Below are 16690 nucleotides of genomic sequence, written 5' to 3'. Positions count from 1 at the left end.
ATATTTATTAAATATATGCTGAAATTAAATAAAATTAAACTTGAAAAATGAGCTATCCGTATTTTAGTTCAACAAAATATAATAATGAATATCCTTCCACAACCCCTTCTCCTCAGCAATCATTTCGTTCTTATTTATCATTTGATAATAAAGCAATTCCTTCGCAATCTTTTGTTGCTCAGCCTCCTGCAAGAAGAAATTTTCTTGCTGATGAAACAGTTTCGAAAGTGAAAGGTTTTGAGCAAAGAGGGGGAGGCCTTAGTGACTATTTGGAATTTAAGTCAAGTTCATACAGCTCCAATAGAACAAATTTTTCAAGCCCTTCAACAGTGTCATATGTTTCACCAAAAACTGAAAGTTACAGAGCAAGCCCAACAATGAGATATCAAAACGATTCATTTATTGAAGAAACAAAAAGGACTTATTCTGCTTCAAGACCACAATTTCCACTAGAATCTTCCACAACGCAGCTGACATCTATTTCTCAACAGTTTCCGAATTCAGTGCCATCCCCTTCTCATTTACGACAAGACGCATACGTTCAATCGGTTAAGCCTGCATTTGTAAAGCCAATAAATGAGCAAAAGAAATTTACACCGTGGAATACACGTTCCAAATTTGACCCTTTTAGGGAATTTGAATTATTAGCAAATCCAAAAAAATTAGAACAACTTGAGTCGAAGGCTAACGATGATAACGTTCTTAATGATATTATTCCTTCTTATTTGAAGTCTTTCATTTCTGATGAAAAAGATGAATCTTCTGAATCAAATGGAGAAGATATCGCTAGAAGTCAATTTCCATTAGTTCAGAAACAGCCAACAAAGCCCATAGCAAAGCCCACAGCAAAGCCAGTCACAACTAATTCTGAGCCAGTCTCTTCTCCTTATCAGTTCTTTAAGCTGTCTTCGATTAGTTCTCCACTGAAGGATTCTGTCATTTTCACTTTAACTCACCCATCAACAGCTTATCAAAGATATCCCCAAAAAGTCTGCACACTCAATTGCTCCTTTTATTATAATGCTCCAAAAGAAGTATTTTGCTGCAATCCTCTGCGAGCTTATCCACCTAATACTTCTTACCCGTCAGCTTTCGCCCCAATGAACAGTTTCGGCCAAGACAATTCTCTTTATTTAGAGGCTTCTCGTAAGCTTTCCTTCGACAGGTCTTCGGCCAGCCCGTTTTCTCTGTGGAACGCACTCTCATTGGCAGAGTGGATCCAGCCGCCCACACGCAACATTGTTCTGCACCCGAAACTCGTGTGTGGATATATCTACTATGTGGAATTCCAGTTCTTCATCCCCGAACCGCCTTCCCTTTCTCCACTAGTTTTGCAGTCTTTTTCTCCCTCAAGTTCTCCGTCTGTCTCTCAGATGATGGGCAGAACTACTCCTTATGGTACTCCCTATGGCACCCCTTATGGATCTCCTTATGGAACCCCTTATCTTCCACCACCCCCTCCACATTTTCATTCTCCTTCTCCTTCTTTTTCTCCTCCATCTCCTGTTCCCTCATCCCCGTCGTTCTATTCAGACTCTGCCCATTTCAAAGAATGTGTGAGTGCTGTGCCGTCTCTCCAGAAGTGGGCTGTCTTTCTGCAGGCTGTTCCAAATTCGTCTGGCTCTGGCAGCAGCTCTTCTTCTGCCTCCTCTGTTTCTGACACAAAGCCCATTGGCAACTTCAAAGACGGTCTGCGCTTGCAGCAGAACGGCTCACTTGTGCACGAAAGCAGGAACCTCATCCAGGGCAATGCATGGCCAGAGCAGCAGATGATTGTGGGGCTGGAGATTGATCTGAGGATGAGCACACAGCCACACAGGACGATGCTCAGTCCGGAGTGTCTGTATCAGCCCCCTGTTGGCTCAGCTGCTGCACAAGCATTGGGTGCTCATGGAACAGCGAATGGGAATATTTACATGCCTGCACAGCCAATGCCAGCGTCGATGCGTGTGTTTGTGAATGGGAAGGACCAGGGCTATCGGGTTGTGGATCTGCCTGTCGCCAGAAATGTGGATTTTTACATTGGAGTGCGTTGTGGAGATAAAGGGGCGGTGGTTGCTGTGAGGGAATATGGACTTGTGGAAGTGAAGGCAAAGGAAATGAGTGCGATGAGATATGTAGATGTGAGTTGGTAGAGTGATTATTTCTTTCTTTATATATATTGTATATTTCATTGAACACTTGGCAAAAAGTTGTAATTTTTTTATTAAATAACATTTTTTTCATTTTTTTTTTTCAAAAATAGACTTGAGGATTTGTTGATGAAAACAAGTGTGGAATGTTTATGTCGGTTCACGCAAAATGATACAAAAAAGAAAATGTGAAAAAAATTTGGCACACAAACGAGCACCAAAAAAGAAAAAAAAATAAAAACTTGAGAATCACTTTGAATTATCTCACAAATCGGTCCTTGCTTTTCCTTCGTTAGTTAATATTTTCTCTTCCTTTCTTTCTTTTTCCTGTTTGTAAACTTTTTCAAGTTCTTTCTTAATTGCTCTTTCCTTACGACGCTGCTCTCTTATCTGTTCTTTTTTCCTTTCAAGGCGCTGTTCTGCTGTCATTGGTCCTTCTGGAAGTGGTTTATTCTTAAATGAAATCAATTCAACGTCATATTCCAACGTAACATTTGCTGAAATCAAAAAACAACAAATAAGAACGTGAAGATAAAAATAAATGCAAACGAGGAATAAGGCCTCTAACTCCTTTAACTCCATATCCAAGTTCAGAAGGAATTGTTATCCTTCTTTTTTCTCCAACGCACATATCATAAAGTCCCTAAGAAACGTTCAAAAAATACAGTCAAAAAACAACAACGATAAGCAAAGGAAAAAAAGCCAAGAACCTGTTCAAGTCCTTTAATAACTCTTCCTTCTCCAAGATGGACTTTAATTGGTACTTTGCGCTTATAAGTGTTATCGAATTCCTTCCTTTTTTTACCAAAGCGAGCAACATAATGAATCTGAAAGATTCACAAGCAAAATTTTGATTATAAATGATAAAAGAAGATTGTTAATTGAAAAAATAGAATGTTTCACAAAGAAGCAAACCAAAAGTTTATCTGCAACTCCAGTTGTCATATCACAAATTTCAGGTTCTTCCAAAACTTCAATTTCTATTTTTGGCTTCTTCTCTTTTGTTGCTTTAGCTTTTTCTGTTTCATTATTTGATTTTTTGTCTGTTTCAGATGCTGTGGCATTCTTTGCATCTCCGGGATGTTCTGTCTGGTTTTGCTCTTTTGAAGACTCCTGCTTTGTGTCATTCTCTTTATTGGAATTCTCTTCGCACCAAGAGTTGATGCAAGAAAGAATAGCAAGAAGATACAGCAACATAGTTGAAAAAGTAAATATTACGATCAGTGAGATAAATACTTTCTCTTTTTTGAAATTTTTAAATTTTAATAGAATGAGAAAACTTGACTTATCATGAAATGACTTCATAAAAAGTTTGGAGCAAATTTTTTTTTTTTTTTCATAAATATGAAAAATTTGCAGTATATTGGATGGTCTTTTTGAAATCGCACAATCATAAGAGTGTTGATCAAAAATTTTTTCCATGAAACGAAAACTGTATTTATTAATCAATTTGTTTACAATTTTATTGGAAAAAATTCCATTTTCAATATACTATTTTCTTTCTTTCCTTTATTCTTTTTGTGTTGAGAAATTAGTCAAGATTGCCAAATTATTCCCTTGTTTGGGAAATAAGGATGGAAAAAAAGTCAAAAATTCATGTTTGAAACTTTAACTCTTTGTTTCAAGGAATGATATTTGACCTAAAGATGCCTTCAATAACAATTTGATTGTCAATCGTGATTGCAAACATATTGTGCGAGTTGCTCTGAAATGTGCTGAGCCATTGATTTGCAGCTTTTGATTGAAGGATAGTGGGAATACAGATTATTTTTCAGTGAAAATCGTGCACTGAAAAGAAAATATTCTGCACATAGAATGGCTTACGATTCAATCAATCATCACTTTCTTTGAATAGATATTCATGTTGCTATTAACATTGAAATGAGAAATGTGTTGTTGAAATACGATAATAAAATCCTCTATCGAAAGATTTGCGTGTGTTTCTAACATCGTTTAAACAAATAATAATGCCAATATCCAGAAATTTTTCGATTTCTCACGTGCAGCCATCATCTCGCTTTAAAGAAAAAGAATGTTCTCAATGATTCATGATTCTGAAATTGTTTCTATGTAAAAGGTCTTAATAATTTCTCAAGACAATGATAAAAAAATTTTTCCATATTCATGAACTTAGAGCATTCAGGTATTTTTCTATTTCAATACAAGTGATACCCAATTCGCTCACTGATTTCTGAAGTCCCCAAAAAAATGTTTTGTTCCGTAATTCATTCTTGAAGAAATCAATGTTCTATTTACATATAACTGCAAGGAAATGTTCATTCGATAAATCTTGATTTTTTCTTCCCCCCAAATTGGTTGCAACAATGAACAACTGTGTTTAGAGTCGGTTATTGGTAAGTGGTACTTTTCATTTCCGAATTGATTGGCTCAAATTATCTGTTTGCATCACTAGTCTTCGTTCACAGTTTCTATATTACATGTTGCAGCAATATTCGATTCCAACAAAAAATTCACTTCATCGCAACAGACTGATTCCTCCTTTTCATTGAGTCATTCTTTTCTTTTTCAGACAATAAGTCCTGTAAAATAGCATTCTTTTTTTCGCAATATTCACAAATTTTATTGGACCTTTCATTCAAATAATTCAAGCTGTGAATAACTCTTGTCTCATCTTTCGTTCCACGAACCTTTTCCCATTTTTTCCTTGTTGATTGTTCATATCTTGACGAATAGTGGAATATTGTAAAACTATCGTCCAATAAATAACAAATTGCATCAAATGTCCGAATATCATCTCTTTCTAATGTCAATTTCCCTTCTTGAAAAATTCTGTTTATTGCATGATATTCTTCTCCAATTGTTGAGTCCTCTCTCCATAAAATGTTATATTTATTCAAAATAGTTCCCATCAAAATAGCCATTCGTCCATTGATGCTGGGAGTCTTTGATACAGTATCATCATAACACACTCTATATTTACAGATTTCTTTGTTTTCAATCATCATAAACCTTTTTTATAAATTTGGTTATGATCGATAAGCAATAATAAATTTTTTATGAAGAAATTGTTTGATTTTTATTTCAGAACAAAAATCGAATGAAATTATATCAATAAACAATAGTTGATAATTAAAATAAATTTAATTTTCATCTTATCAAATCTGATTCTTTCAAATAAGATTCTTTAACATTGTTTGACAAATAGGGTCATATTTTTATTAGTACCCCGTTTTTTATTAGATCCTAAATTTTTTTTCTCAAATTGCTTCATATAGAAGCTTATACGCAATGAGTATAATTTTAAAACAAATAATATATTATTATAAGGTTGTATACCAAATATTTTTGAAAATCATTTCTTTAGATAAAAGATCTGAATTTTTTAAGATTTATTTTTTGATCAATGTTTTGCTCGTTTCTCCATGAGTTTTTGAAACCGAGTGTTTTCCTTGTTGGCATTGTTTTTGAACTTTTCTTTTTAACATTTTTGATTATTTTATAACATGAAAAACTCTTTTTTTTCACTAGTTTTCACACCTCTCCTTTTTTTCGTAAAACTGAAATTTTGAAGTAATATGTTGTTATTTTTTGAATTAATCATACGTGCATGATTTGCAAATTAGTATGTCAAATAATAAATGTGATGAAAAATTGAATTAAAAAGTATTTATATCAGAAAATGAAAAAGATGATATTTTGTATCTCTCGTTTTATTTTTCATACACACATAAATTTCAAAGAAAGCTTAAATATATAACATTACATGAGATAATGCATCGTTGAAAAACAAGCAATCTTATTAAAAACAATTTCCTTTATTGATATTATCGATTTACGAAAAAAAGGAGAGGTGTGAAAACTAGTGAAAAAAAAGAGTTTTTCATGTTATAAAATAATCAAAAATGTTAAAAAGAAAAGTTCAAAAACAATGCCAACAAGGAAAACACTCGGTTTCAAAAACTCATGGAGAAACGAGCAAAACATTGATCAAAAAATAAATCTTAAAAAATTCAGATCTTTTATCTAAAGAAATGATTTTCAAAAATATTTGGTATACAACCTTATAATAATATATTATTTGTTTTAAAATTATACTCATTGCGTATAAGCTTCTATATGAAGCAATTTGAGAAAAAAAATTTAGGATCTAATAAAAAACGGGGTACTAATAAAAATATGACCCTATATTATTTCCGAAAACAATTTCGTTATTATCGTTTGTAGTGCTCGAGTAATGGCTTGACTGTTATTCGATACGCAGGTATTCTATCTCTGAGGAGGGTTTATCCAAAAAAAAAAAAAAAAAAAAAAAAAAAATATCACTTTCTGAACTAAAATATGACACGTCTTTTTGGATTTCAAAATTTTGTTTCACATCATTCTTTCTTATATTTTTCTAATTTTTTATTTTTTTCTGTATTTTTTAGAATGAGAATGAAAGATTCATAATGAAATGACAGAAGAAAAAGTTTGGAGCAAATCGGAGATTTTTTCATAAATGGTAGAATTTTTCCCCAAATGCAAAAAATCTGCACCATTCTCGTTCCTTAGTTTCCGCAAAAAACTAATAATTATTCATCAAAAAGATGAAATGACATTAAAATGAAACGCAGACGATTTCAAAATGAATCATAACTCACAAACTCTTCAGCCAAAATATCACTTGTTACCAAAAAACTTATGAAGAAAAAATAATTAAAGCTCTCCGAATTCTAAACATAAGATTTGTTATTAAAAATAACAATATTCAAATGATGTGCATGTCCTTCGTTGCAGTGGAGCAGAGAGACTTTTTCTGACAATGTTTTATCTTTCATTCCACCTTTCACTCTTGCTTAAAAAAAAGAAAAGAAAATAATTTTTTTTATTTTTTATTTATATTTTATTCTGTTTTTGTGCTGTCTCCCTCTGAATTCGCAGAATATCCCTGTGATTCATACGATGGAGGCTGATAGTCTGTGCCCGCGTTCTGATTGGCAGAGAGCTCAGCATCGCTCGAAGGCAGGGCATACACAACAGCAGTCGAGCCTGAAGAAGAAGAAGAAGAAGAAGAGGAAGATGAGGAGGAAGGCGTTGCTGAGCTGCCAGCTGCTCCATAACTCACATTCTGTGTAGATGAATCAGCGAAAGCTGCTGGCTGTGCTGTGTTATTCTGCGGATGGCTCACACTGCTGTCAGGAATCTCACACGGAACTGCATCAGGCTTCCGGGTGACAAAGGAGAAACCTGAGCTGGATGGAGATGTGGCAGGTGTGGTCAGAACTCCAGAGGAATCGGCTTTGGCGTCTTCACTCAAGGGCACTTCGCCGGCATAGTACGACCGCTCAACCTGCCTCCCATCGGGCGGAGGAAGGATTTTCACTTTCACCGCAGCTGCTACAGATGACAGCTCCTCTCCAATCTTCTTTGCGCCTTCTTTGATTGATGATGTTATTTGGTATTTTTTGTTTGTTTCTTGCACTTTCTGCGCGCCTTTTTCGGCTGTTTCTTTTATTGTCGAGCTTATTTTATATTTGTTATCCACTTCATTGATTTTGGCTTTTGTAATGTTCGCAAAAGTTGTAAGACGAGCTGAAATTTGGAATTTTTGGTTCACATTAGAAATTGCACTTGACGCTGCCTTTCCTGCTGTCACAACTCCGGTTTTGATTTCCTCTCCAATATGTTTTAGTTGATCAGGAATTGTCTAAAGAATTTGTGAAATCAAATATTATCAAAGACAAATCTCCAAATTTTTTGAAAAAAATTTTTTTTCACACTTTTTTCTGATCTGGATTTGGTTGGGCTGCCACTTCTTTTGATTGAGATGAAGCAGAAGATTCATTAACTCCTTTCTCATCTGCAACGGGCACTGCAGACATTTTTTCTTCAGACTCAAAAGCTCCTGCATTTGAAGCTATCGGAACTTCTTCCGATGACATCTGAGCTTCATTAAATGCAATTCCTTTTGTAGGCAAAGGATGATGAACAGCAGGAGGAAGAGAAGATGTTGACCCTGGAAATGCAAGTTCAGCTTCACGAATTAATTCATCGGTATGCGTTGAAATTTCGGTAAATAATTCTAAAAAGCACAGTTATTAATAAAACTTTCGATTAAAATTGTTAGCTATGTCGAATTTACAGACTATTAAGTTGCTCAAAGTCTTCTTTTGGAGATGAATCACGGAAAATAGCAAGCTCTTTCAACGCTTCCCTGTAAATTCTTGCCGATTCTACTTTATCTCCAATTCTTTCCGCTTCCCATGCGTGTGCAAGAAGTTCGTCAATTTGCTCTTTTGTCAAGCTCATATTTAAATTAAATGATAATGGTTGCTTAGAAGTTTTTTTTGATCATTATCTTTCCTTTTTTGATACACGTAAAATAATTCAATACTGTAAATAAAAAAACATTCCACATTAAATTGTATGTGCTACATGTTATATAATTCAAAAATTGAATAATTTAATAAAGACAAAATAAGTAGGGTGGTTTTTTTATCCGGACATTTTTTTTATCCGGACAAAAATTTAAATTTTAAATATCTCAACAAATATTCAATATTAATTTCCAGCAATTTGCACAGTTGTATGTTAGCATAAATGACATCGATTCATATACAAATTTTTAACAGCAGTGTTGTATTTTTTTTGAAATAAATAATTTTTATTTTTGAAAATCCGACTTTTGATGAATTTTTCTATTTAAATAAAATGAGTTGGTTCATCTTTTATATACACAACTTATTTTTTCCATGATATAAACAATTCTGGTTATTTTTTATTTTCGGCAATTTGCTCGTTTAGACTGAATGGAAATTTGTCATTTTTGAAAAATCATTGTCAATGGGACACCTTAAAAAATATTTTTCATTAAATGCAGGAGCATCTAACTGAAACTAACACTTGCAGTTATAAATATAATAGTTATTTAAAATTACTACTACGTAATATTTAATAATGATTCAGTAGGGATTTCAAAAGCTTCATTTGTTTAAAATTCAGATGATTATAAATGTTCAATTTCAAAGAAATTCAATTAATGTTAATATTATGAAATAATTGTAGAATAATTTTCGATTACAATTTTGTGGAAATAATATATAACAATTATATTTATAACTGCAAGTGTTAGTTTCAGTTAGATGCTCCTGCATTTAATGAAAAATATTTTTTAAGGTGTCCCATTGACAATGATTTTTCAAAAATGACAAATTTCCATTCAGTCTAAACGAGCAAATTGCCGAAAATAAAAAATAACCAGAATTGTTTATATCATGGAAAAAATAAGTTGTGTATATAAAAGATGAACCAACTCATTTTATTTAAATAGAAAAATTCATCAAAAGTCGGATTTTCAAAAATAAAAATTATTTATTTCAAAAAAAATACAACACTGCTGTTAAAAATTTGTATATGAATCGATGTCATTTATGCTAACATACAACTGTGCAAATTGCTGGAAATTAATATTGAATATTTGTTGAGATATTTAAAATTTAAATTTTTGTCCGGATAAAAAAAATGTCCGGATAAAAAAACCACCCTACTTATTTTTTTTTGGTTAAAGAATACATTTACATATATTATCTTTTCAGCTCCAAAGAAGTAAAAACTTCATTTGTTGAAGTGTTTAACGATTCTTAGTGACCATCACAGATATCAGCCCTTCTCCAATCGAGATGGAGTTGTCAACTTTTTCTTGTTTTTTATCTTTTTTCCCTTTTTTCTGTTTATTTTGCTGTGTTTGATTGGATTGCTGTGATTTTGGCTGAGTTGAGGTTGATCCGCCGAGAGAGGGAAAATCATCGCCGGCAAATCTCTTTGCCTTCTTTGAGCCCTTCTGCTGGTCATTCAATGCATTCAATGAAGGGAAGGAAGAAGAAGAAGAAGGAGATGGAGAGGAAGAAGAAAGTGAAGATGATGTTAAATTAGCAGGAGAAGAAGACTTTTGTGTTTTTGATTGAAGAGAAGAAAAAGCATCAGAATTAGCAGCACTCCCAGCTGAAGGTGATGATGTTTGTCCAGAGAGAAAACGAGGAGGAGCCACATTGCTGGTGGGGATGAACTTCAGATGGGCAGAGAGAGAGGAAGAAGAGGAAGAAGATGATGCTCCTTGCTTCTTCTGCTTCTGCTGCTTTTGTTGAGATTGTTGTTGAGACTGTTTTTGTTGTCGTTGTGTTTGTTTATTCTGCTGCTGTTTATTCTGTTGTGTCTGTTTTTGTTGTGTCTGTTTGTTCTGTGATTGAGCAGTGCCAGCTGGAGGAGGGGGTGGGAAAGAAGGGAATGCAGAAGAGAAGCCTTGTGAGGTTGGAGCAAATGGATGCTTGGATGAGCGAGAAGAAGAAGAAGATGATGATGACGACGACGACGACGAAGATGAAGTATTTGAAGATGACATGTAAGAATTAGCTGCTGGGAAACGAGGAGCTGGCTTTCTTTCTGAATGTGTTCCTTCTTCTCTTCCTCCTCTTCCCAGGTCTGGCATAGCTCCCTTCGGAATTGCAGATGCCACAACAGCTGGTGCATACTTAGCAAAGTCAATCTTCCACGCCCTTTCGTCTTCTTTCTCTTTCTCTTCTTGCTCTCTTTTCAGCTTCCTCTTCTCAGCGTGGCTCAACTTCACTTTCGGTTTCTCATTTGCTTCTCTTTCTCCTTCTCCTCTTTCTCCTTCTCCTCCACTCTTCTTCGCCTTCTTCTTCTTCTTCTTTTCTGCAGTTGTCTTTTGTGTTTGTGTTTGTGTTTGTGTTTGTTCACTTCCATCTTCACTGGCTGTGCTGGCTTTCTTCTCCTTCTTGCTTGATGATAAAGAAGAAGAAGAAGAAGAGCCAACTGCTTCTTCTTCTGTTTGTTCTTTCTTCGATTTCTTGAGTGATTTGTTCGACTGCTTCAACTCCTCTTGTTGTTGCTGCTTCTCTTCATTTGATGCTTCAGCATTTTCTGTTTGGCCTTCTTTCTTCACTGAATGTGTTGATTTTTTCATTTCTTCTGTTGCATTCTCTTCTCCTTCTTTGCCTTCTTCTTCCTCTTCCTCCTCTTCCTCTTCTTCCTCCTCTTCCTCTTCTTCCTCTTCTTCTTCCTCTTCCTCATCATCCTCCTCCTCCTCCTCCAGTGCCCTCAGCCTCTCCTTCTCCTTCATCAACCATCTCTTCCTCTCCTTCTGCAGCTCCTCCTGCAGCGCCAAATCCGGCAGCAAATCAATCATATCATCCCAGCACTCATACAGCCCTTCCTTCCCAAAGAGCTGCATGAAAGATGCAAAATATTCAGCTGGCGCAATCAGATGCTCCCGCAGATCAGCTGAGAGCCCTCGGAACGAGTCAAACAGCTCCTCCACTTCTGCATCCACATCCACAACTGACGTGCTCGAGTGTTTGGCTGCGGCTTTTGCTGCGGCTTTTGCTTCTCTCTTTCTTTTCGCCTCTTCTTCATCGATTCCTTCTCTTTCTTCATCATCGTCTTCTTCCTCTTCTTCTTCTTCATATTCTCCAGAGTCAACCACAGCAAGTGCCCCCACTTTCTCAAAGAGGATTGCTCTTAGCTTAGAGATAAGCAGCAAGTTCCTCTCTTGCTGCATTGTGAGTGGGGCAAGATAGGAAGAAGAAGAAGAAGAAGAAGAAGAAGAAGCAGATGAGGAGGAGGAATAAGAAGATGATGAAGTCATTGGAAGACCTGTGGATGATGAAGATGGGGTGTAAGTGAATGGAGAAGAGGAAGATGAAGAAGAAGATTGAGAAGAGAAAGAAGAGAAAGATGTGAATGTTGGAAGAGGATCAGAGGGACGCTGGAAACGCTGCTGCTGTTGTTCCTCCTCTTCTTCTTCCTCTTCTTCATTACCTTCTTCTTCTTCTTCGTTGTCTTCATAATCCATCTCCTCAAGCCCTGGAGGTGGCATCAAAACTGCACCTTCTTCTCCTTCTCCTTCTTCAGCTTCTTCAACATCTTTCACTTCTTCCTCTTCAATTTCTTCTTTCTCCTTCTCCTTCTCCTTCTCCTTCTCCTTTTTCCCTTCTATTCTGCCTGCTTTGTTCCTCTGTGCCATGAATGCTTCGTATTTGGCAGTCAGCTCTGCTTTCTCAGGCGACTGTGTCAGTTCTGACAGAGCAACACGAGGCGAACGAGGAACAGGAGCAAATGTCGATTGCATGTCAAGAGAACCAATCGGAGCAAATGATGGCTCTTCCAACGGTGGTGTGTTGAGACGTCTGTCGTTTTCTTCCTCTTCCTCTTCTTCTTCCTCCTCCTCCTCTTCTTCTTCCTCTTCCTCTTCTTCTTCCTCTTCTTCCTCCTCCTCTTCTTCCTCGGCATCGTTCACCTTCTTCACTTCTTCTTCCTCTTTAGCTTTCTTCTTCTCTTCTTCCTTTGCCTCCTTCGTTTCTGCCTCTTCCTGTCTGTTCCTCTTCAAAATTTTCACTTTCTGCACAGGAGCATTCCTTTGAGCTTCCTTTCTCCTCTTCTTCTCCTCCTTCTCCTTCTCCTTCTTCTGCCTTTCTCTCTCTCTCTCCTCTTCTTCCTGTGTCTTCATTGCCATTTCTGAGATAATCGCCTCCACAGACGGCCCATCAATAGGCATCCCAGCCAATCTTGCCAATTTCTCCTTTTTTTCTTTCGCTTCTCTCTCTTCTCTCTCTTTCTCCTTCTGCCTCTGCCTCTTCTTCTTCTCAAATTGTGACTCAGACTCAGGATTCCATTGGAACCTAATATGCTGATTTGCTTGTGGATACTGCAATTCCTGCTGATTCTGCTGCTTCTTGCCTTGTTTGCCACTCTCTTTGTGCCCTTGTTCTGATTGCTTGCTTTTATCTTTGCCCTTTTTACCGCTTCCAACAGGCAACGTAGGAAATGCATCTGCCTCCAATGTCATCTTCTGCTCACTCCCTTGTTGCTGGTTCTGTTTGCTCTGTTTTGGTTTCCTTTCAGCAGCAGACACAATCTTCACTCCAACCGTCGCTGCCATCTCTCTTTCTCGGCTCCTCTCCAGCCCTTCTGCAATCAGCCTCCGCTGCGCAGACTTCGTCAATGACATGTCAAACTCCTTCTGCGCAAAGTATTTTCTTTCCTCTTCATCCACATAGATGCTGCTGCTCCTCTTTGAAGAGCTCAAACTACCATTAGCATTAACACTGGCATTGCTAACATTGTTTGCATCGTCTTTCTTCATCATCCTCTGCAGAATCTGAGGAGGTGGCGCTCTTCCTGCATCCACAAACCGAGGTGCAGTGGGCTTAGCTTCATTCTGCTTGGTCTGCTGCTGCTTCTTCTTCGAGCTTTGATTCAGAACAGCTTGTTTTGATTGCTGCTGTTGTTGTTTCTTTGATTGAATTGACTGATTTGTCTGATTTAACTGGCTGGATGTCTGTTTCACTGCCTGTGAGTGCTGAGATGCACCCAGTGGCAGCGATGGGAAGTCAAATGGTGTCAGATGCTGCGGCTGCTTCTGATTCTGCTTCTTTTTCTGATTCTGGTTTTGATTCTGTTGTGGCTGCTTCTTTCCATTCTGCTGCCCTTCATTGGCTCCTGCTCCTCCTTTCCCCTTCTTCCCCTTCTTCCCTCCTTTTGTCTTCTGCTCCCTTGCAGCCTCTGCCAGCGACGGATAGTTCACTGGTGGAAGCGGCGCATCAGCTGTGCCAGGGAGAGAAGGGAAGAGCGAATCGTCTCCTTTGAATGAGCGAGAGGGGCCTAGCATTGCATTCAGCATCATCTGGTGCTGCTCCTCAGCCTGCCTCTGCCTCTGCTGCTGCTTCTTCTTCTTCGCCTGGGCGCTGCTGTTGGCAGCTGAGCTGGCCTGCAGAAGAGCCATTGGCGCCTTCCTGTTCTCGTACTTCACTTGTATCATCGGCATGAGTGAGTACCCACCCAATCGGCGGTTGCTGCTGCTGCCGAGGTTGACACTGCTGATTTCAAAGTCTTCCTCATCCTCTTCATCGTCATAGCCTCTGCCCCTCCCTTTTCTCCCGTCTCTCCCGCCACTCTTTTTCTTCTTCTTCCCTTCGCTCCCCTTTCCTGCTGCTCCTGCTTTGCTCTTCTTCCCCTTCTTGTTCACAAGCTCCATCATCAAGTCAGCCATTTCTCTGTCTCTCTCTCTCGCTTTCCCTCCGCCCAGTGTAGGAAACATTCTCTCATCATCCAACATCGCCCTCATATTCGACACCCCCATTCCCAGAGCAGCTGTTCCTGCTGCATTGCCCCACGCTGTCTGTGAATACTGCTGCCCTTGCTGCCCCTGCTGTATAAGCCTCGCTCCTGTTTTTCTCTCTCCTTTCTTCTTCTCCCGCCCTTCTCTCCTCGCCCCGCCTTTGCTGCCCCAGAACGAGTTCTCGTCTTCCTCTGGCTCTTCTCTCTTGTTCAGCGTCGAAAGCGAAGGAAACGAGTTCACATCCACTTTTGACGGATCCATGAACAGCTTCTTAATCCCTTCGTTTCCCTGTCTTGCCTCTCTCCCTGCGACACCGGAATAATCAGACTCCAGCGACGACAGCAGCGACGGCTCTATTTCCCGCTGCCCGCTCTGCCCTCCTCCTCTTCCTTCGCCTCCTTCTCTCCTCTTCCTCCTCCTCTCCTCTTCCTCCTCCATCTCGGCAGCCCTGAGGAGCGCCATATCGATCACCACCTCTCCTCTCCTGCCCTTCCTCATCCCGCCAACTCCAACACCGCTGCTGCCGTCTTCGCCTGTGCCGTGGCGTGCCATTCGGTGGGAGACCAGCTCGAGGGCAGTGTCGAAGACGATGTAGCGCTCAGCCAGGCAGTCGGGGTGGGTGCACAGGTGATGCGCCTGCCGGAAATGCATCTGCAGCTGCATGTACGACATGTAGAACTCGTCTCGCAGCTGCAGGCGTTGAAAAGGGAAATCGTGAAGGAAAAAAAACGGTAAAGATTAAAGAAGAAGAAGAACAGAATTCAGAATATTTATATTTGAATATGTTTGTTTGTTTGGTTAATTGTTTGATTGATATGATTGCAGCATTGCAAAAAATCATAACAACATCAAAATGTTGAAGCAGAAATAGTGTTTTTTTTGATTTTTTCAATAATCGAAAATTTATTATGCATACGCATTAATTATTAAAATAATAATAACAATGAAAAGTTTGTGCATACCCCTCTGCGTTCGCACAAAAAGCACTTTTCGTGCTCGCTGATCATGTGCTTTCTGAAGTCATCTGTGTCAAAAAAGTAAGAGTTGCAAAATTTGCACATTGGATGATTTCCTGATGCATCATTTTGCAGTTTTCCATCGTTGTGTTGACGAAGCTCAAACGGAGTATATAATCGTTGTTCGTAAAGAAACAACGGCCTTTTTTCTAAGCATAATAAACTATTATATTAAGAATGCATGCGCAAACAGAAAATGAATAAAAATCATTTATATTTTTAATACCAAAATTCTTTTCCATGATTTTTTCGTAAATGAACTTGAAGTAATTGAATAGTTGGGAAAACTTCCTTGCAGATCGAACAAGTTGGACTGTTCCATTCATCGATTTGATCTTGCAAATCGGTGTCTTCATAGAAGATTCCCGTCACTTTGTCAATTGCATCAGGTTTAAATGAAGAAACAGAATATTCCTGTTGTTTTAAACAAAAATAAAATATTTCCGTAAAATGAATTCACAAATAACAAACTTCAAAGCGCTTTTCTTTATTTTTCGTAAATACGACAGCCTTTAATTCGGCTCGACATGTTGGGCAATTTATCTGTTTCATAAACTTCCTCAGTCGATATGTGCACACTGCACAACAATCAGTGTGGTTGCATGCTCCTAAAAATTACATTTATTTTCAGGAAATAATTTGCAATCATCCATTATTGAGTTACAATGAAAAATGTCAAAAAAATGACGCATTATGTTGAATCTCAACAAATAGCAAACCAACTGAATATGTCTCAATTGGGGTGTAACACAAAACACACAGATTCTCTTCGGTTTCTGGTGTATAAACAAATTGTGATGCAGAAGGCGTTGAACTCATGTTTTTCTATTGATCCATAACCTTTATCGTAAGATAAATTGAAAAAAGGTTTGCTTCATATGTTTTTTTAACGAAGTTTGAACAAAACGTTTCAAATATTACTTCACACATTCATAAAATCAAAAATGAAAGCAAACGCTTTTCTTTTGTACTGTGATATGCAAATAATTGTTTTTTTTCTTCACAAAATTATATTTGTTCAAACGTTTGAAAGAATATCATTCAAAATAATTTTATTTCATCAAAAAATTGAATATCGACTTGGCGTTGAACAAATTTGTCATTTTACAAAATTATAATCTTGATCTATTGGAGAGAAGAAAATTCAAAACAAGCTGTAGGGTGATTTATAAACCCGAACATTTTCATAAACCCGGTTATTTTTTTTGTTCGTTGAAACAGAGTAAATACAACATGAAAATACAAAAAACAAACTTTTATATGTTTATTTTACTATTTAATGAAAGTACTAAAATTTTTTTGTTTCAATTTTTGTTTTTGATGAAGATCAAAGGAATTTTTAATTTATTTTTGATCATTTGTTTTGTCCGTTTCGGACTATCTTTCTTTTTCTGTCAATTTTTAGGTATAATGTCATTAAATATACATAACGAAGTTTTATTGTTTCAAATATTTTTTGTTTTTTCTAA

The 16690-nt window shown here is 37.3% G+C and overlaps 4 protein-coding genes across 4 annotated transcripts; 1 reads left to right on the top strand and 3 right to left on the bottom strand.

Annotated features, from left to right (window-relative positions):
- Window positions 1–47: 47 nt before the first annotated feature.
- Window positions 48–2135, top strand: MONOS_13027 (uncharacterized protein; the record flags this gene model as incomplete). Its single annotated transcript, XM_067865702.1, has 1 exon — window positions 48–2135. The coding sequence occupies one exon, from the start codon at window positions 48–50 to the stop codon at window positions 2133–2135; it is 2088 nt and encodes a 695-aa protein (XP_067732318.1).
- A 63-nt stretch (window positions 2136–2198) lies between these two features.
- Window positions 2199–3360, bottom strand: MONOS_13028 (putative FK506-binding protein 2). The gene is made up of 4 exons (XM_067865703.1): window positions 3048–3360; window positions 2843–2959; window positions 2682–2775; window positions 2199–2629 (listed from the first exon to the last, which is right to left on the bottom strand). Exons 1-4 carry the CDS (start codon window positions 3327–3329, stop codon window positions 2397–2399), a joined length of 726 nt encoding a protein of 241 aa, XP_067732317.1. The 5' UTR covers window positions 3330–3360; the 3' UTR covers window positions 2199–2396.
- Window positions 3361–6623: 3263 nt separating this feature from the next.
- Window positions 6624–8397, bottom strand: MONOS_13029 (uncharacterized protein). The gene is made up of 3 exons (XM_067865704.1): window positions 8219–8397; window positions 7853–8154; window positions 6624–7779 (listed from the first exon to the last, which is right to left on the bottom strand). Exons 1-3 carry the CDS (start codon window positions 8379–8381, stop codon window positions 6976–6978), a joined length of 1269 nt encoding a protein of 422 aa, XP_067732316.1. The 5' UTR covers window positions 8382–8397; the 3' UTR covers window positions 6624–6975.
- Window positions 8398–9338: 941 nt separating this feature from the next.
- Window positions 9339–16058, bottom strand: MONOS_13030 (putative C2H2 finger domain protein). The gene is made up of 5 exons (XM_067865706.1): window positions 15941–16058; window positions 15693–15829; window positions 15448–15635; window positions 15168–15384; window positions 9339–14895 (listed from the first exon to the last, which is right to left on the bottom strand). The coding sequence occupies exons 1-5, from the start codon at window positions 16038–16040 to the stop codon at window positions 9703–9705; spliced, it is 5835 nt and encodes a 1944-aa protein (XP_067732315.1). The 5' UTR covers window positions 16041–16058; the 3' UTR covers window positions 9339–9702.
- Between the last annotated feature and the right edge of the window lie 632 nt (window positions 16059–16690).

This window comes from Monocercomonoides exilis (genome assembly GCF_001643675.1).
Source record: "Monocercomonoides exilis strain PA203 chromosome Unknown scaffold9-1957334, whole genome shotgun sequence".
NCBI classification, from domain to species: Eukaryota; Preaxostyla; order Oxymonadida; family Polymastigidae; genus Monocercomonoides; species Monocercomonoides exilis.
Note: the sequence above shows the minus strand (reverse complement) of the source record. Positions and strands in the feature narration are given on the sequence as shown.

Bases quoted from the DNA above. Each gene is read 5' to 3' on its own strand.
- MONOS_13028 (XM_067865703.1), bottom strand. From the start codon at position 3,329: ATGTTGCTGTATCTTCTTGCTATTCTTTCTTGCATCAACTCTTGGTGC. The intron at 2,960-3,047 runs GTTTGCTTCTTT...TGAATCTTTCAG, and splicing joins GAGTTGCAGATAAACTTTTG to ATTCATTATGTTGCTCGCTT. The intron at 2,630-2,681 runs GTTTGCATTTAT...TTTTGATTTCAG, and splicing joins AGTTAGAGGCCTTATTCCTC to CAAATGTTACGTTGGAATAT.
- MONOS_13029 (XM_067865704.1), bottom strand. From the start codon at position 8,381: ATGAGCTTGACAAAAGAGCAAATTGACGAACTTCTTGCACACGCATGG. The intron at 8,155-8,218 runs GTCTGTAAATTC...TGTGCTTTTTAG, and splicing joins AGACTTTGAGCAACTTAATA to AATTATTTACCGAAATTTCA. The intron at 7,780-7,852 runs GTGTGAAAAAAA...CAAATTCTTTAG, and splicing joins CAAATCCAGATCAGAAAAAA to ACAATTCCTGATCAACTAAA.
- MONOS_13030 (XM_067865706.1), bottom strand. From the start codon at position 16,040: ATGAGTTCAACGCCTTCTGCATCACAATTTGTTTATACACCAGAAACC. The intron at 15,830-15,940 runs GTTTGCTATTTG...TGTAATTTTTAG, and splicing joins AATTGAGACATATTCAGTTG to GAGCATGCAACCACACTGAT. The intron at 15,636-15,692 runs GTTTGTTATTTG...TTAAAACAACAG, and splicing joins ATAAAGAAAAGCGCTTTGAA to GAATATTCTGTTTCTTCATT.